Raw genomic sequence first — 21,109 nt, 5'->3', positions numbered from 1 at the left:
TTGATGCGGACACTGATCGAGAAAGCAAATGAATGCTTTGTCATTAGTTGTTTTTGTAGAAGTAAAACAGACAGATTTCATCTGTATAGACTACAGAATAAAGTAAAAGAAGATGCGGGACCGAATTTGTGTGGTAATAATACAGCCCTCCTTTTAAGCACCGTAGAGAACTTTATGAATGTAATAGAAAATAAGAAGATGGATGACATTTCGATGAAGCAGAAAAAAAAATTATAATTTTTTTTGGTCTCTGTCAGAAATCACATTGCTTATGAATATTTACCGAATCTTTCTTCATTTTGTTTGGAAATTTCTTCATCATAATAATCTGTTAGGTCATTTTTTAACAATATAACTATCTACTTTAACTATTTCCTATATAAATTACTTGTAATTTCACTATAAACAATATACTCTTCGTCAATGATCAGTCACTAGTCAGCAAAAATCTGTTGATTTCCGATCAAATACTGATTGTTCTTCCTGCAACGAAAATAGAACTGATGCCCAATCAAACTGTTTTAGATCGTAGATCATATCTGATCGGTTTCTCTGCAACCAAGAATTACAATTGCATTTCATTTGTACCATCATGCTGGGATTGTTATAGGTGAAACAACTAAATAATGATCGGTTTCCGATTCAGAACTTCTACAAGCTTTAACATCAAGGACGAAATTGTACACTTCCTCATTACATATAAAATAGTCAGTGATAGATTGTGTTCCTCTTGTATACCAATGTATGTATGAATATGTTTATGTGGAAAAAATGAATTAATCACTTTTAGGTTGTTATATATTACAAAATCTCGCAACTGTTGTCCATTTTTATTACAGATAGCTTCACCGTGCTTTCCAATTATGTCCTCTTATTTCGGTGTTCTCAATTCGTGCATTAAAATCACCTAGAAGCAGTAGCATATCTGACTTGGGAACATTATTAATGATACTTTGTAAATTATAGTATAACATTTCTCTGTTTTCATCATCTCTTTCATTATTCATGTGATGAGAGACGGTTAACAACAGCCAGAATGTGATTCATGTGAAGAACTGCAGGATATTCATTACTTGACCACCACCAGAATGAAACATCCTCAAAGAACTTAAAATTGATTCTATCGTCAGTTATCTAGAGCATATAGACTCCAATGGAACGAACATGTCAAGAGGATGGATCGTACTAGATAGCCTAAATAAATCTTGTCTTATATCCCAAGAGGACGAAGAAATTTAGGATGACCTAAAAACGCTGGTATAAGACCATAACAGATCCACTGGGGTCTAATACATGAAGGCTCATGATGCTGATAATTTAATTTTAGTTCTTGAAGTTTTAATCCTTTAAATTATATCTTAAACAACTTATAATATTTTTTCTCCTTTTACTGTGAAATATTGACTTCCAAATTCTTGTATAGGCACATTCAATTTGGAAATACATGATTCTGCTTGTTCCGTATTAATAAAACTGCACTACACGTAAGATACGTAACTTCACTTGGTAACTACCATACTGTTCATTTAATAAAACACTTCAGTACTGTTATTTTAACGAGACTGTACATTCACTGATTCATATTGGAAGAAAAAGCACTGATTCAATATGAAAAACTCATCAGATTACCAGGAAACAATTGGCATTCATACAGTCCTCTCCGTAGATTAAAAACTAAAAAAAGTTTCATATCCATGGTTCAGGAATTAAAACAGAAAATCAACGTCCCGAATTTAAAAGAAAACTTACAAATTAAACCAAACCGTTTAACACTATTAAATATAGAGTATAATCTAAATTTAACAGAAGAAATACTGAAATCAGAAGTAAACACTGAAATAATGAAACAATTGTCTTTAGAGACAATTAATATTAGGTACCCTCCACAAAACTGGCTTCATTTATACACCGATGGATCCTTGATCTCCAGAGAACAAGGTGCCAGTGCAGGTGTTACGTGCTGTCTCTTCTCACTTTATAGAACTCTTGGATATGGAACAACAAGTTTTGATGGAGAAATCATTGCAATAAGTAAAAGTCTCAGGAATCTTCTATGCCACATCAATAAATTTAAGAATGCAGTTATATTGTCAGACTCCAAAGCAGCTATTCTATCAATAGTCTCTAGACACACACCTTCATCTCAAATAGCAGAAATAAATAAAATGCTCTCTCAACTAATAACACTCAATAAAAGAATTGTATTCCAATGGATACCATCCCATTGTGGAATCCTGGGAAACGAGAATGCGGATACTTTAGCGAAGAAGGGCAGCACTGCTACTTTACAGACCTGTTACTAAATCTACGTATTCCTCTGTGAAAAGATTGATTAAATCTACATACTTAGACTTCAACAAACAAAATTTGATAACACAATCTCAAGGGAAAAAATGGAACTCTCTGCATCATAATCCACAGTTGATTCCCGATTTACCACGAAAATCGTCTGTAGCTGCATTTAGATTGGCAACAGGCCATGATTGTTTGGCCAAGCATCTGCATAGAATTGGAATATATCAGTCTCCTAACTGTCCATTGTGCAACTCAAATCAAGAAATGGATTCAGAACATGTCAAAATCTGTGCGTCAGTGGCTAACTATGACAATATCTTTGAAAAATATTGGAGTGCAAGAGGTCAAATGACTTTATTGTCAAATGCCTGGCATTAGAAAACAACAACATTCACTGATTCTACCTTTTTCCCCTGACATATGAATTCTAACTTGCGTTATGGTTATGGTATCTTGTTTACGAAGCAATTGTTCCATCTCTAGTCATGTTTTAAAATATATCCATTTAAGTTACTTACAGTCCATATTATTTAGACATCCATTGTTTGTATCACACAGGGCCATTGTCTTGTTATCTGAAATAGTTTTGAAAATCATGAGTTCTTTGGAAATACATTTTTTACAGTTTGATGTACCTGTAATATCAGATGAAAAGCACAATCATTTTACAATATTGATGTTCACATGAAGTCTGTGGCCGGGAGGAAAAAGGACTTTTTTCTTAATGGGATAAGATAGCGAAAAACTGTTTTCCCAGCTTATTCTTTGTTCTTTTAGAAGTAAGACAGTGAAAGAAATTTTGTTCTAACATAAATACTGTAGGCCAAGACTAAAACAAATTTCAATTTTCGCTTTAAAAAATTGCCCCTCACCTGCCCTCCCAAAAATATTTGAGGGGTTTATTTTGTGTGAAAATCCTTAATTTTGTGTCAAGTAATCAGAGGAAAAGAATTTTTAAAATTTGGGTAAAATCTGCAAATTTTTCTCCCAAGGGTAGTCAATACCTTAAGATCCTCTAATCCAGGGTTGGGCACATTACGTGATTCTGAGAAATGAGCGCTGTGTGCTTTAAAAACGGGTTTTGCGAGAGCTATGACGTATGCATACTGTACGTCATTCAGTGTCGGTGCAGTGGTGACTCTGCAGTATGAAGGCGAACTTTGAAGAAGGAGCTTCCGCTCATACATTAAAGCGGCCCGCTACTCCCAATGCTTTTAATGTATCATGGGAGGAGGAGTTCTTTTTCGTAGAGAGCAGTGGATTAGCTAAGTGTTTAATTTGTCATAAAACACTCCAACTGATTAAGAAGTTCAATATCCAACGGCATTATTCTTTACAACATGCTATTGAATATGACAAAATACGTTGGTAATGAATACCATAAATTAATACAACAATTTAAAGAAAATGTTTCTCAGGTACATTATATTAGAGTATCTATTTGATTTTTATATTGCATTATAAGTTATTATACATTTAGTAATATATAATTTTAAATTATACAAGTATTATGTTATATCATATTATATTATATTATATTATATTATATTATATTATATTGTATTGTATTGTATTGTATTATATTGTATTATATTATATTATATTGTATTATACTATATTATACTATATTGTATTGTATTGCATTGCATTATATTATGTATTAACAGGATGATAATAATGCACTTAGTGAATCGGCTATGAGAATTAGCTACAAAATTTGCCACGAAATTGCAAAGGAATTGGAAACATTCAATGAAGGTAAATTCATCAAGCGATGTTTAATTATACTGGCAGATGAACTCTGTCCACAGCAAGTAGGGGAAGTGGAAGCCATATGCCTATCTCATAGAACCGTGGTGAGGAGATTGCAATATGTGCGTATGGGTTATGTAAATAAGCCTAACGATTTGTGTGTTTGCATAGAGCGAAGTTTACTTCATTAAATTAATAAGAGTGTTATAAAGTCTGTACTGTACAATGGATTGATGTAATATCCTTATAAACTATTATGTACCCACAGACTGAATGAATAGAACAACAGTGGCTCTTGTTATATTAATGCAGGGAAGCTAGCTGTAATGCGAGTCCGCCACTGCGTGAGCGTTCTGCTCTGGCTTGCCTTGCGGAGCAAGAGCAGCTCTGGCCGGCTATATGGAGCCGCTCTCATGCCCGGCCCTACTCTAATCAAAAGAATGTCAAAAATAAAAACTTCAATAAAAACAGAAAAATGTTTCCCTGGATGAACATATAAACGAAACTGAAGAAAGTGAACGTGCAAAGAAAGCTGCTTGACTTTTGGAAAATGTTTTTCTTAGCATGCAAGAAAGTTGTGTAAATAGCAGCGAATGATGTGGGAGCATAGTGCCCCATCTTACCTTCGCGTTTCATAATTCATTTCTAGTGTTTATGAGGAATAAGTTTACATTGGATTTGTTACTTACGTGGCATGTAGAAGTAGACACATCCACATTTTGCATAAGTGTAATTGGTGATGCATTCATAATCACAGTTATCTTGGGTATAGATGCGAAAAAACTGTAAGTAGCGTTCATTCATAAAGTAACATTGTCTCTTTTCGGAACTGTACAAATGTAACTCGTCACTTGTAACTGTTACATCTGGTTTCACCGCTATGTTTACATGTGCTTCGAGAGGCACGTAGAAGTGATGGCCACCAACAGGAGGGAATTCTGCTGGACTGTGTACGAACATCTGTAAGAAACAATAATACAGGGTGTTTAAAAAATACGGGGCATAATTTCAGGTATGTATTTCCCACAAGTAGACAATCAAAATAGTTCATTACAACATGTGTCCGGAAATGCTTCATTTCCGAGTTATGGCCTTCACAACATTGAAATTCACCAGAACGTTTTTCTTTCCGCAGGTCGTTGTCATTACAGAAGATGTTCAAAATGTCCACCTCCTGCTTGAATACAGACCTCACATCGATGTCTCATTGACTTGCGAACACGATCCCAAACTCCAGGAATATGTCCTCAGAACATGCCACAATTCGATTCCGAAGGGATTCCAAATCAGGCACCGGAGACGAATAAACCAATGATTTTAAATGGCCCCACAAGTAGAAATCGAGAGGATTCAGATCAGGTGAGTGTGGAGGCCAAGCAATTGGGCCACATCTACCTATCCATCGATCAGGAAACCTTCGATCCAAGTATCGGCGAGCCGTACGACTGAAGTGTGCAGGAGCGCCATCATGCAAGAAGTGAATGTGTTGACGATTGATCAGTGGATGTCTTCTAAAACATGAGGTATGGTGTTTTCCAGGAAGTTTGTGTACGCCTGCCCCGTAAGACTGTTTACAAGTACATGGGGTCCAACTAATCGATCACCAATGATACCGGCCCACATGTTGAGGGAGAACCGCACCTGGTGATGAGATGGAACAGTTGCACGTGGGTTTTCATACGCCCATACATGCTGATTGTGGAAATTTGTTATGCCATCTCGTGTGAAATGTGCTTCATCTTTAAATAATACTAAGGCAGGAAAGTTCGGATTTACACCACACTGCTGCAAGAACCATTGACAGAACCTAACTCTTGCAGGGTAATCTGCTGGTGACAGGGCCTGTACACGTTGCAAATGATAAGGATACAATTGATACTCTTTCAACAGTCTCCAGACAGTCGTATGAGGAACATTGACTTGCAACGCTACCCTTCGTGTGCTGATAGAAGGAATCATGTTCACAGCCTCCAAAATCTCCTCCTGTACTTCTGGAGTTGTAGATCTTGGTCGTCCCCTTCCCAAACCAGGAGAGTTAAATTTTCCATACTCGCACAGACGGTCATGGAGACGTACAAATGTCTTCCGATCTGGACATTGTCGCTGTGGGTACCTCTCCTGGTACAAACGACGAGCCAGCGCAGCATTGCCGTCCGCCTTACCGTACATGAAGTGTATCTCTGCCAGCTCTTCATTTGAATACATGTTGCACAGTCCAACGCCTACACAACACTGAATGTAACCTTCGCCTCGGAATGAACTGTCAGAGTACCCTCTTAATGTCTCCTTTGACGGCAACGACCTGCAGAGAGAAAAACGTTCCGGTCAATTTCAATGTTGTGAAGGCCATAACTCGGAAATAAAGCATTTCCGGACACATGTTGTAATGAACTATTTTGATTGTCTACATGTGGGAAATACATACCTGAAATTATGCCCCGTATTTTTGAAACACCCTGTATAGCCATGATAATGATATTTAATTTTGTGTTATTTTTTCCAGAGCCCCATGAAAGTTGATGCTGAATATAACAGAAATAAACAGTTGACTGTAGAAAAGGCTCACTGAAGAGGAATATGGCAAAGAAAATATGCAGAAAGAAAAGGAGACAATATGAACTAGATAAATTGACAGAAATACAACACTATTATGAAGCTAAAAACACAAGGAAATTTTATAAGGAAATAAAACAGATTAAGATTTGTTTTAACGGGATAGTTAACATTATAAAAGACAAGGAGGGAAACATTTTGGCAGGTCAAAAGCCAATATTAGATAGATGGGTGGAACATTTCAAGGAAATTCTTAATAAAGAGAGAAATAGAAATGATGAAAAGAGCTGGATAAGTTTTGAAGATGATGAAAATGATGAAGAAACTCAACCACCAACTAAAGAAGAAATTGGGGTGACGATAAAATGCTTGAAAAACAATAAGTTACCTGGGTGTGATAGTATCCCAGCAGAAATGTTTAAGTATGGTGGGCAAGGAGTTATAGAAAGCCTACATGAGTTGATTTCTGAAGTGTGGGGAAAAAGAAGAAATGCCACGTGAGTGGTCTAAAGCTATTCTGTGCCCAATATACAAAAAGGGGGATAAGTTTGACTGTTCCAACTACAGGGGGATTGCACTGCTCCCAGTACCTTATAAAATTCTGTCAATAGAGATCTATGATAGATTAATGAAATGGGCTGAACAGATTATTGGAGAATACCAAAGTGGATTTAGACCTGGTAAATCAACAATTGACCACATCTTTTATCTTAGAATGGTTTTGGAGAAATTTTATGAAAATGATATAGACCTGCATCATCTATATATTGATTTTAGACAAGCATATGACACCATAATAAGAGAAGAAGTCTTGGAAGCAATGCACTGGCTGGGAATACCTAAAAAGTTAATACGGTTAATAAAAATGACCTGGAAGAGCACTACATGTCAAGTGAAAATAGGAAGAGATTTATCGGAAGAGTTTTATGTGTATAATGGTTTACGACAAGGTGATCCACTCTCCCCAGTCATATTTAACTTGGCTCTCGAAAAAGCAATTAGAGCCATCAAAATAAACCCTGGAGGTATGATATACAATTGCTTAACCCAACATCTAGCATATGCAGATGATGTGGCAATAATTGAACGGTTGGATGGAAAAAGGGCCTCAGTGAGAAAATGGCGTTTTGAGAAAAAGACCTTTAAACATTTTAAAGTACTGGTCCGTTTCTCTTTACTGTACAAAATAACACTCTATGCTTTTGGTAAAAGACTTTGCAACGTTTAAATAATATTTTAGAAGAAAATCTGTGTTCAGCTGATTGATTTAAAAGTTATTGGTGTTTGAAAATTGGCTCTCTCAGGCCCTTTTTCTTAAAAACAGAAAATGAAATATAAACTCAATTTGTTATTTATTATTATGGATAGAAAATGATGTGCTTTTTTGCATAATGTAATGAAAATACAACAGAATACAAAGAAACTCAATATAAACTCAGTTTATTATTTTATTATTAGACTGCCTATGCACAGAATATTATATGCTTTTTCTCATAATTTAATGAAAATATAATATAATAGAAAAGAACTCAATATTTCAAAAAAATTCTGATTAAACATGTCTCAATCACATCACTTTAGAAACTGTCTACCCTAGCTACAATGTCCTCATGGTCACTTGCTTCAACTGATAAGTTTCCATCTTGTTCCTGGTTCCTCAGTGGTGTTCTTAAACTGTTATTCAAACCAGCTACTTCATCTTCTTTCAAAAACTCATAAAGACTTCTGACATCTCGTATCTTATCAACTTTGAATTTTTTCTTGGGTGCAACAGGAACAGTATCACTTAAATTTATTGAAAAACTGATCGGTTTCAACACAAGTGGAAATGGTTCACAGGCACCATTGGAGGAAGTACAAACCAAAACATCACCGGTAGTAGAGTAGATTAACTTACAATACTTCTGTAATGTGAAGACTTTACCTTTAGACTTAGATTTTCTTTGAAAAAATGAATTCAAGGTTGATCCCCAACTTTTCAGTGTCCCTTTCCCATTAACAACCTCAGCACTCTTATGATGTTATCATAATCAGGTCCAGTTGCAACTCTGCTTTTTCTCTTCAGTTTCTTGGAATAAATAGCAAAATTCCTGTCGCATTGACAGTACGAGTGACCTCAAACAGGAAAAATCTAAGAAACACGCGTTTTAAGTGATGCAGCAAGAAAGGAACAGAACATAAACACAATCAAATCTTTGTTTTGTCCCCCAGCATTGTCCGAAAACAAAACAATGTCAAAATCTACCCGTACCTAAACTGAATGTTAATAGTCATTTATTCACACAGCTCTAACACTGGCAATATTAATGTTACGTTCATGCAATTTCTAAGGCACGTGTTTCAAACCCTAAGGATTCCGAAAAAACATTTTACACAAAAAGGGCCTGAGTGACCTGAGGCCTCTTTTCCATCCAACCGTTCAATTGCAAGAACAAAGGCAGCACTATCAGGGTCACTACAAGAATTTGAGGAAGAAGCGAGAAAGCTTGGTTCGGAAATAAATGAAAGAAAAACCAAGTATATGAAAACATCCAGAAGAGAGGTACAGAAGCAGGACAATGTGGTCTTTCATCACCATAATTTTGAAAATTGTACAAGTTTTAAATATTTAGGTACAATGATTACAAACAATAATGATATATCCTCAGAAATAAAGACAAGAATAATGGCCGGTAATAGGTGCCTGTTTGCGCTTGGAAAACTATTTAAACTCGGTTCATTATCCAGATCTGCAAAGAAAATAATTTATAAAACTATTCTAAGACCAGTGGTTACATATGCTAGCAAAGCTTGGGTTTTAACAATAAATAATGAAAATATGGTAGCAGTTTGGGAAAGAAAAGTTCTGAGAAAGATATATGGTCCCCATTTTGAAAATGGTCAGTTTAGAAGTAGAACAAATAAAGAACTAATGGAACTGTATGGAGAGCCGAGTATAGTTTCCTTCATTAAGAAAGGCAGACTTAGATGGTTGGGACATCTTGAACGTATGCCAGAAGGCCGATTACCTAAACGGGCATTATATGGACACCCAGGAGGATTAAGGAAGAGAGGAAGACCAAGGCTGAGGTGGCTTCAGGATGTGGAGGATGATCTGCGGAGAGTTGGATGCAAGAGATGGAGACAACGGGCTCAAGATAGAGATGAATGGTTTCTACTGATTAAGGAAGCCCAAGCCCTTCATGGGCTGTAGTGCTAATAATGAATGAATGTAGAAAAGGCTATTTTAATATTATACATGCTGGCCACTCTACCCCATTATCTCCTGATCTAGTTGCCTCATAAATTATGTCTTTTTTGTATCACTTACGGGGTTTAGGCCTGTAACTATTTCATCTTATTTATTTTTAATTTTCTTATATAATTTAATGCCCATTTTTCCAATTTTAATGTAGCTTATGTTTTTCTTCTCGTTGTGAAGGCTTGATGTGCAAACTTTGGTAAATAACAGTCAAAGCTTGTAGATATGTATAGAGAACATACATACATAGGCCTACATACATATATACCAGAGTGTTGCATTGGAGTTAAATCGCTCGCTTGAATTCGGTCGAGTGTCGCACCCTCGAGTGAGATAAGATTGGTCGTAATACACTCGTAATAAATAGAAGCACAGCACAAAGTCATCTCACCGACATGTCTTTATCTTGTATGGAAGGCGACAGATAAGATACACAAATGTTTTGCTCACACGGTAAAAATAAGGCTTTATTTTCTGCGTTTATGACAAACGTTTAATGGAACAGTCGATGGAACGTACCAAAACAGTAACATGCAGTTATAAATAAAGTAGTATGAAACACTTCGATATACAGTTATTATTGCTAATTAATAATTATTCAATATTTCATTTACCACATATAATATGATAGGTCCATACATAGTGTTCCGCGTATATACTGCGACAATGTAGAAATGTTTTACAAAATATTATTGATATACGGGTAGATAAATAACAATATTAGTACAGAGATAACGTCACAGAAAATATAATAAAACGAATAATCATGCTGCTCAACTGTTACAGACGCAAAGATTGATACACTAATTACACTGGTCAACAAAATTTAAACTTTTGTCTGTTAAATGGGAAACAATGGGTGATTCTAAGTGACGTTTTTGTGCTGATTTCAAATCTTTTTACAGAACTTTTCCATCACACACTGTTTTAGAGTAATCACATGAAAAACATTTTTCGTATCTAGACATTATAGTATTACGATATTTGAGCTGAAATTACATTTATTGACCTAAAATGTATGTGAAGCATATTTTTGGCTGCACTTTGCTTGAGGAACATCACTTTTAAGTATCCAACAATAGTCTGCCAACATATTTGGACATTATTTACACTGGTAGCGCCTTTCTGTTTCCACGATGTCCTGATGGAAACGCTCCCCGTGTTCGTCGCTCACAGCCCTAGGTTTTCAGGAAAGAAATCGAGATGGGATGCAGAAAGTGTATTTTTTAAGACCTATTACACCCCATGATCGTGTAGTTCTCAATCATCTCACTGACAAGTTCTCTATAGTTCTCAGACCTGAAGTTTCCTAAAAAGTTCGTGACAACATTTTTGAAATGTACCCATGGAGCCGTTTCTTGTATATTTAACTGGCTTTCAAATTGCGTATCTTTCATCAGTTCCCTTATTTGAAATCAACAAATATTCCTTCTTTTAGTTTAGCTTCAGTGATTCTTGGGAACTTATTTTTCCGGAAGAGAAATGCACTGCCATCACGATCCATTGCTTTCACAAAATTCTTAATCAAGCCTAATTTGATATGCAGTGAAGGCAATAAGATTTTTTCAGAACTTACAAGTGGTTGCTGAAGAACATTATCTTGTCCTGAATTAAAGTGAGTCTCTCTTTGGCCAGTTCTTTTTATATAATGATTACTTTTATCTCTGTTATCCAATTTGCACAAGTAGCAGCAAAATTTAGTATAGCTATTACTTTCAAATCGCCACATATCTGCCAAGAAAAATTGTTACATTTGATAGTGATTAGTAAGAGCTTTATATTCTCATAATTTTCCTTCATACCAATTGCAAGGACTAAAGGAATAGATGGATATTTGTTTCCATTATGTAGTAACACTCCTTTCAAACTTGTTTTTGAGGAGTCTATGAACAAATGCCAATCCTCAGATTTATGTTCAATACCCACTGACTCGAACAAATTCTCAACATCATTCCAGAAAACTAGGTCCTCCTCTTTAGAAAACAAGTGCTCAAATTCCTTTTGGCATTGGCGAAAGAAACTTACTTTGGTGTTACCTCCAGCAGCTTCCAGCCTTTCAATATTGAGGCGAGTAATTCTGCCTTGCTTTTACTTAAACCAAAATCCTGAACCAAATCATTTAAATTCTCCTGTGTTAGAAAGTGAGGTTAATTTATAGTATCATATTCCACAAAATCTGGATCATTTTGTAATTCAGTCTGAACATCAGGAACACTTTGAATTACTTCAGTCAATATTATGTCATCTGGTGGAGTTGGTATGGGAAGTCCTGGCCTATGAAGCACCGGCCGAATTGCAGAAACTAAATATTTATATTTAACAGTGTCTGGACTTCGAATTTATTCCATATATATTTGTCAAGCAGAAATAGCAGTCTGTCAAATGATCCTTAGTTTCGCGCCATATCATAGGGACTGCAAAAGGCATATGACGGGATCCTTTTAACCAGTCAATTAAAAGTGTTACACATTTAGCACAACAGATTTCCGGGGCCCATGTCTGGTTCTGGTATAGTTTGTTGTTAAAATAACAGTCATAAGCTCTTCTAACTAGAGGAGTAAAATTTGGCCTCTGCCATTTTAAAGTGAGCTCACCACACACTTAACAGAAGTTGTTTCTATCTATAAGACTCTTTCAAGATATGTTTCTTATACATTATACACTTATACACTGCTCCTTGCAATGCACTATTAGGTACGGTATTGTATACTTTATCACAATTCAATTGACAACGAAAGAGAGCACAGGATTAGCTTCTTTCCTTGAAGAAAGCTTATATTCATCTGGGAAATTTACCTTAAAATCACAGTTTTGTGAGGGAAATGTCATTGTTGTTATTCGTGAATTCACAGGCAACAATACCAAACGTTACAAGTCAATTGTTGACACAATATAATGAAATATAAATGTAAAATATGCCTTCTAATCAGCATGTTATACACCACAAATACTAATAAACTGGAACAAATTTATTTTCAAAATTAAAAAAAAATGGTGGGTGATGGAAAATTTCTGACTTCATTTTTGGAATCAGCAGATGGCAATACATAAGAAACACCCGAAATTATTTATTTAACAAAATCATTGTTGACCAGTGTTATTAGAGATTATTATTATTATTATTATTATTATTATTATTATTATTATTATTATTATTATTATTATTATTATCACTAAAAAACTTGATACGGTTCTTGCATTATCGTGATTGTGTTCTCTGTTTATAATAATTACATTTACATCCAATAACATCTATCAGATGTGGCAAAAACAAAATCACTCCTGTGCGGAAAAAAAAAAAAAATTATCTACAACATTTATATTACATTTTAAAGCAAGTTTTGTAGTTGTGCTATGGAGAGGTTAGTTAAACACTGCAAAGTTTTTAAATGATAAATATCTATGATGTTACTACGCAGTTCATCACTGGAACAAGAACGAATGTCTAATGCTCGGCTATACCGTTCAAGGATTTATCGCTCGCAACAATTTTAACCCTTCATGCATGTGCACTACCTATCGGATTATGCTATGAACTAGGCACTCGAGCGAAAACGTCCAATGGAGACTTCTGATACATACATACATACATACATACATACATACATACATACATACATACATACATACATACATACATACATACATACATACATGTTGTTGTTTTCTAATGCCAGGCGTTTGACAATAAAGTCATTTGACCTCTTGCACTCCAATATTTTTCAAAGATTTTATCATGGTCAGCCACTGAAGCACAGATTTTGAGGTGTTCCGAATCCATTTCTTGGTTTGAGTTCCACAATGGGCAGTTAGGGGACTGATATATTCCAATTCTATGCAGGTGTTTGGCCAAACAATCATGGCCTGTTGCCAATCTAAATGCAGCTACAGACGATTTTCGTGGTAAATCGGGAATTAACTGTGGATTATGATGAAGAGAGTTCCATTTTTTTCCCTTGAGATTGTGTTATCAAATTTTGTTTGTTGAAGTCTAAGTATGTAGATTTAATAAATCTTTTCACAGAGTAATACGTAGATTTAGTAACAGGTCTGTAAGTAGCAGTGCTGCCCTTCTTTGCTAAAGCATCCACATTCTTGTTTCCCAGGATTCCACAATGGGATGGTATCCATTGGAATACAATTCTTTTATTGAGTGACATTAATTGAGAGAGCATTTTATTTATTTCTACTGTTTGAGATGAAGGTGTGTGTTTAGAGACTATTGATAGAATAGCTGCTTTGGACTCTGACAATATAACTGCATTCTTGAATTTATTGATGTGGCATAGAAGATTCCTGAGGCTTTCACTTATTGCAATGATTTCTCCATCAAAACTTATTGTTCCATATCCATACATACATACATACTGTGAATTTTATTTGTAACAACAATGTAATTTATTCGTCACAACAATAATTCCTTTCTACAATTCACCTTAAACGCTCTCGTCAACAATTGGATCTTCACTCACACAGTATTCGTTATAGCACTCCACCGACGACAATGACAATTTACTTGGACTAGTACGAACAACAATTAACTGTTAATCTTAACTAATATTTACAAAGCACTATTTACAAATCAGAACTATCAGTTCTCAGTTCACAGTTCTTCTATCTCAGTCACTCGAGTTCACAGTATCTCGAACCACAGACCTTCAGAGACAGTTCACTGTACTCGAACTCGGGTCCCTCCAACTGCGGTCCACTGCACTCGAACTCAGGTCCCTCCAACTGCGGTCCACTGCACTCGAACTCAGGCCTTCGGATGCTGACGCAGATGCGGACGCACACTCGAGTCGAACTCTGGCTTGCTTGCTCTGGCTTACTCACTGACGGAATAACTGAAAACTCTGAAACTCTAGTTCGCTGGCGCCTGCTCTTTTATAGCAAAATCATAGTTGCGAGAACCTTCTACAGTTGTGTAGAGAATTATTTCGATATCTCTACATCGGCGCATTTCTGGAAGGGCCGGGAAGGTCCGTTCCCCCTTCCCTCCGTAAGCAGCTGCGCGCGCGGACTCGTCGCGTGACGTAATACACCCTCTCTCTTCTCTCCACCGCGCGACGTCAGTCAATGTTCCGTGGAGCCTGTGCGATCTGCTTTCATGCGGGACGCTGGTCGTGAGTTCGATTCTCACGTCGCTGTCACATTGCCCCCTCCTTAGGGCTGCTCGTCCCGGGCAGTCCCTTGGTAGGCTGCTAGTCGGTCCAACGTTTGGGGTCCTCCGGCTGCTCCCTCCTTATGGTGGCGCCACCCCATCCTTGGCTTGGCTGGGCAGCGATACTCGTACTGCGTGGGCGCCATCTTGCTCTTCCTCTTGGCCCTCCAAGGAGAGCTCGCTGGCCACGGGTTGGTCCTCGGCGTCCATCAAGAACACTTCATCCCGACCAAGACGGAGTATACGGCGCCGGACGTCCACCGTCGCATCGAGTAACCGCATGGCGTCGAGTCCCAGGACGACGTCCTCGGTGATGTTGGCGACGAACACCCACATCTCTAGTTTCCTCTTCCCCAAGGTCAGGTCCAGGAAGACCTCTCTCTGGATGGGCAAGCTCTCGCCTGAAGCAGTCCGTAGCTCGTATTGGCGCAGCGGCGTCCTCCCAGGTAGGCCCCGCACGACGTCTGGTCTGGCGATAGTGAGCATCGCCCCGGTGTCCACCAATACTCTGCATGGACGGCCTCTTATCCGTCCTTCAGCAATCAGCCCATCGTCGCATCTTCTGTCGACCGGTTTCAGGACGAGCCGAGGGGACGGTGATGATGGCGCCGACGTGCTCCTCCTAGCATCGGCCCCCTCTCTCTCCTGACTGTTGCCAGGTCGGTCGCAACTCCTCCGCAGGTGCCCAGGTTCACCGCAGGACCAGCAGGTGGGCACCCGTCGTCTCCGTTGCTCAGGCGACTGTTGGTTTCTCACGGTGTCAGCCACTTCTCTCTCCGGCCGGTGGCCAGAGCGGTCGCAGTCCCTCCTTAGGTGTCCCGGTCTCCCGCAGGACCAGCAGGTGGGCACCCGTCGTCTCCGCCGCTCCGTTGACTGTTGGCGCTCCTCGACGTCGGCCACCTCTCTCTCCTGCCTGTGACCGGATCGGTCACAGTCCCTTCTCAGGTGTCCCGGTCTGCCACAGGACCAGCAGGTGGGCGCCCGTCGTCTCCGCCGCTCCGTTGACTGCTGGCGCTCCTCGACGTCGGCCACCTCTCTCTCCTGCCTGTGGCCGGATTTGTCACAGTCCCTTCTCAAGTGTCCCGGTTTGCCACAGGACCAGCAGGTGGGCGCCCGTCGTCTCCGCCGCTCCGTTGACTGCCGCTCGGGTGGCTTCGGTTGGCGCCCCCCAGCATCCGTCGCCGTGACGCTCCTGATCCAGTGCGGTGCTGAGACTCCCGCCGCCGACTTGGCCGCCTCCATCCTGAGGGCCGCCGCCAGAGCTGCGTTGAGGGTACGATGCTCTGCCAGGAGTAGCTGTTGCTTTATTTCCGGGTCTCGAACTCCGCTGCCGAAGGTGTAGGCCGCCTCTCCAGCGATGAAGTCATTAGGTAGGCCCCTGAGCGCCTTATGGGCCAGTTGTTCCACCGCCAACGCGAATTCTTGCAGGGACTCGCCTGACTGTTGGACCCTCGTTTTCAGTTGGGTCCTGAACGCTGCCGCAAGTTGATGGTCACCATAACGTCCCTCCAGGGCCGCCATTATCTCAGCGGCTGTCCCATCTTCCGGAACGCTGTGAAGAATCTCCGATGCCTGTCCCTGAAGCGCGGCCAGCAGCTGAGTAGTTTTCTCTGCTGGCGTCCACCCATTGTGCTCTGCGATGGCCTCGAACTGGCGACGGAATATCGCCCAAGACGTCGTACCGTCGAACTTCGGCGTCTTGACGTTGTAATGTCTGGCTGAAGGCGATGGTTCCGCAGGGCCACTATAGGGAGTCCTCAACTCTGTGGCCGCTTCTTGCATGGCACGTCGAACCTCCTCGGCAACTATCTGTTTATGTTCTCTAGTCTGGCGATCCACCAACGCGAGAATGTGCTTGTTTTCCTCAGCGTGTTTATCCATCATCTCACTCGTTTCCTCTTGACGACGTTCGAGATCGCGGATTTTGCCGTCGAAATGGTCTACCTCCTGTCTCAACTCGGCTACTGTCTCGTTTATAGTTGTAAAATTCTGGTTTAGTTTATCCAGATCGGCCTTAAGTTCGTCTCTCACAATGGCGACAATTCCATCTACGTGGGCCGAAACACCTTCGATTTGTGTGGTGACGTCATCTTTCACTCCGCTTATGTCGCCTTTCACTCCGCTTATGTCACTTTTCATCTCTGTTTTCACTTCGCTTATGTCACTTTTCATCTCCGTTTTCACATCACTTATGTCGTTCTTAACCTCACTGATGTGCCTGTTCATGTCGTTCATGTTATCTTTTACTTCACTGATATCGTTCTTCATTTCTGCTTTTACTGCACTTATGTCGTTTTTCATTTCAGCTTTCATTTCCGCGATGGCTTGCAGGATTTGCTGTAGGTTCTCCATTGTCGATAATATCCCACTTCTGACACCAGTGTGAATTTTATTTGTAACAACAATGTAATTTATTCGTCACAACAATAATTCCTTTCTACAATTCACCTTAAACGCTCTCGTCAACAATTGGATCTTCACTCACACAGTATTCGTTATAGCACTCCACCGACGACAATGACAATTTACTTGGACTAGTACGAACAACAATTAACTGTTAATCTTAACTAATATTTACAAAGCACTATTTACAAATCAGAACTATCAGTTCTCAGTTCACAGTTCTTCTATCTCAGTCACTCGAGTTCACAGTATCTCGAACCACAGACCTTCAGAGACAGTTCACTGTACTCGAACTCGGGTCCCTCCAACTGCGGTCCACTGCACTCGAACTCAGGTCCCTCCAACTGCGGTCCACTGCACTCGAACTCAGGCCTTCGGATGCTGACGCAGATGCGGACGCACACTCGAGTCGAACTCTGGCTTGCTTGCTCTGGCTTACTCACTGACGGAATAACTGAAAACTCTGAAACTCTAGTTCGCTGGCGCCTGCTCTTTTATAGCAAAATCATAGTTGCGAGAACCTTCTACAGTTGTGTAGAGAATTATTTCGATATCTCTACATCGGCGCATTTCTGGAAGGTCCGTTCCCCCTTCCCTCCGTAAGCAGCTGCGCGCGCGGACTCGTCGCGTGACGTAATACACCCTCTCTCTTCTCTCCACCGCGCGACGTCAGTCAATGTTCCGTGGAGCCTGTGCGATCTGCTTTCATGCGGGACGCTGGTCGTGAGTTCGATTCTCACGTCGCTGTCACAATACATACACACACATGCATACATACATACATACATACATACATACACATACATACATACATACATACATACATACATACATACATACATACATACATACATACATACATACATACATACATACATACATACATACATACATTCACTTTTATATATTAGATACGTACAGTAGTTTAACTCATTATTTGTGTAAAAAACCTCCCTCTATTAAGTAACCACCCTTCTAAGACTAGTTTTACATGGAAATATCAGTGGTCGTTTCACTTTGTCTTCATAATTATATGAAAGGGAAGAGAGGAGTAATGTTCTATTAACAAATTAATGACTAAATTTATTTGGCTGATCTCTGGGATAAATTTGGTCATTTGTAACAATTCAAACGCGTAGAATACGTTTCCTCCTCTTTTTTTCATCCTGGAGGTGAGAGTAGACCCAACCTTTGACACGTTGTGATCTCTGTATTTCATAAGTAATGGAAAAATGCAGCTAACTCTCCTGTTGAATAAACCACCAATGCTTCGTCTCTGATTTAAAACGTCTTAATAAAAATGTACTGACCTTGAATCCATAAGCTGGGTGACAGCATTCAGGCTGTTTGAAGTCATCTCTGATGCTTACGTAGAAATGTACACCATATGACATTCCAGACCACTCAGATCTACGAGGATACAGAAAGTCATGTTCTTCGTTATATCCGCCATCCAATGTCCAGTCGCTTGGCCCGGATTTATTGCTAGCCCAGTACCTAAGTAGAAACAGGCTGCAATTTAATTCCCTTCTCAAGGATGAGATCACCACTTTCAATTTAGCAAGCGCCATATGAAAGTAAAATATGAGGACACGCATGCGCAAGATACAGAGTTTCCTCCCGAAACGAGTTATAGTAATATGCGTTACAAGAGCGGTATGTTGAAGTTTTCATGTTCGAGGAAAAGTTTGAAAAAGCGAAACGTAGTTGAGCTTTTTTAATTTCCGAGAATTGAAAGAAAACATACCGCTCGTTTATCGTACATTATTTTGTGCGAAGATCGTTTATTACATACCTGAAAGAGGAATTTCTAATTAGTTGCAATGAAATCTCCATCTTGGTTTCTGTTCAATGACAGCAAATTTGCAAAACAAAAATATCTATCTTCAACATTGTTGCTTTAAAATGTTTTCTGTGTTTACTATACTCTAGCAGGCCGTGATATACGTGATATACGTCTGGAGTTGTAGAGTTTACTTAATTTTTGCAAATATTTAAAAACAATAATTAACAGTGCAATTTAGGTGAAATTGCAGTGGTAAGTTTCCAATTTATAATTATTACTATATTGAACGTCTCTAAAAATAATGTGTTAAAAGCCTAAAGCAGTAAAATCAATATGTCACTTAAGCGGTAAGAAGAGGGAAATTGTTATGTGTGTTAGGTTGGGAATACTGAATGTGAAATTTTAGACTTACCGCGGATTGGTTTTGTGCGGAAACCAAGCAAATGCGCACGATTTCCCACAAAGTCCATTTTCAGTAATTTGACAGGAAGGACAAAACACTGGATGTTGTTTCGATTTATGCTGGATGTTTCCTTATGGTTTCTCACTGTTATATACAAGTAATATGTATTTTCAGCATAGATATAATAAATCCATCATTGCACTCGAAGGAAATACAACAGAAGAGGAATTATTCCAAGCGTGAAGAAAATATATAGAAGAAATGAATCTGAGCATAGAGCAACTTGTATCTGTAGTAACATACGGGACTCGAAATACGACTTTAAAAAAGTCTGCTAGATGGATTAACGTGTTATTAAGAGAGCTGGAAATAATTGAGAACATAAAACGTTGTCATTGTATAACACACCAGACTGGCTGATATTTATTTAAAATGCTTTCCATAGGAAATACACAGGTTGTAGAGCTGAGACGAGATGTTATGGCACCAACCTGCACGAAGTTTTAAATTGCCGGCCAGCAGGGAAGAGGAGTGGGGGTTGTTGGGTTACGGTTCTCAAGCTCAGAGCGGCAGGCATGTCCGTTTCATCTCTTTCTAAAAACATTCGTCTTACCTTAGTATCACCACTTTCCTACTCAAGAGTCCGAAGGTACCTAATGGAATTACGCCCGCTATTCCATTTTTATATTCTTATTCTCCGTCCGAATCAGACGACTGATCTGTGCTGGAATCAGATGTCCCTAAGTTTATGGAAATGTTCTTCAAAAATACTGTCCACCACGTGCTCACTTTCAATGTAATTGTTCTCTACTTTCTTCACATAATCATACACTGACATCAGTGGCGGCTCCTGCGTATTTCTTAAGAGGAGGAAAGACGGTAACAGGACGAAATGACACCTTCTTGAATGAAACACGCTACAAATTAGCCTACATGCATACATGTAAGACCAGGTAGTGTTGGGGTTGGCCTTCCCTTCTGTATAGCAATAATCTGTTCTTGTAAACTGAGTTTCCTAAATTTTTCAAAATATATAATGTTTTCACTTCCATTCATTGTTAAATAATTGCACAAATTAACAATTAGGGTCTACAAGGAAATTCACAATCTCGCAGCATTTTTCGAGCACACTACAGCATCACACGTGTTGGAAGAGACTATAACTACTAACACGTAATCGGAACCGCGGAAAAAGGAATGGGAAATAATCTGAGGAAAGCGAGAACATTGCACCCACCCACGTGGTCTGAGTTGCCACATGTACATTTTACAAGTTCAGTATCACATGCTTTTGAAGAATATCAGTTCTTGTAAAGTTATATTACCATTATTGTTCAAAGTTGCGGTTGCCAATATTTTATGTTAGAAATAATGTAGTTTGGGATACCTATTTTCAATTTCAAATATATTTGTACAAAACTGACAAGTTGGCTGTTGCCCTGTCTAGTACACAATGAATGGAAGTGAATTTCAGGGGCCAAAAAGATCTGCGATACTAAAGTAGAACTACTTCCT

The 21,109-nt window shown here is 39.0% G+C and overlaps 1 protein-coding gene across 1 annotated transcript in view; it reads right to left on the bottom strand.

Annotated features, from left to right (window-relative positions):
• Nucleotides 1-20,619, bottom strand: part of LOC138708948 (pickpocket protein 28-like) — a 37,259-nt gene extending 16,640 nt beyond the window's left edge. Inside the window, exons 1-4 of the mRNA XM_069839336.1 lie at nt 19,604-20,619; nt 18,716-18,902; nt 4,737-5,007; nt 2,814-2,870 (exon numbers count right to left, since the gene is read on the bottom strand). Of these exons, the coding sequence (XP_069695437.1) occupies nt 2,814-2,870; nt 4,737-5,007; nt 18,716-18,799 (412 nt within the window). The 5' untranslated portion in view covers nt 18,800-18,902; nt 19,604-20,619. The remainder of the gene's footprint in view (nt 1-2,813; nt 2,871-4,736; nt 5,008-18,715; nt 18,903-19,603) is intronic.
• Nucleotides 20,620-21,109: the final 490 nt, after the last annotated feature.

This window comes from Periplaneta americana, chromosome 11 (assembly GCF_040183065.1).
Source record: "Periplaneta americana isolate PAMFEO1 chromosome 11, P.americana_PAMFEO1_priV1, whole genome shotgun sequence".
Taxonomy (NCBI): domain Eukaryota; kingdom Metazoa; phylum Arthropoda; class Insecta; order Blattodea; family Blattidae; genus Periplaneta; species Periplaneta americana.
This window is presented reverse-complemented; position numbering and strand designations above follow the sequence as displayed.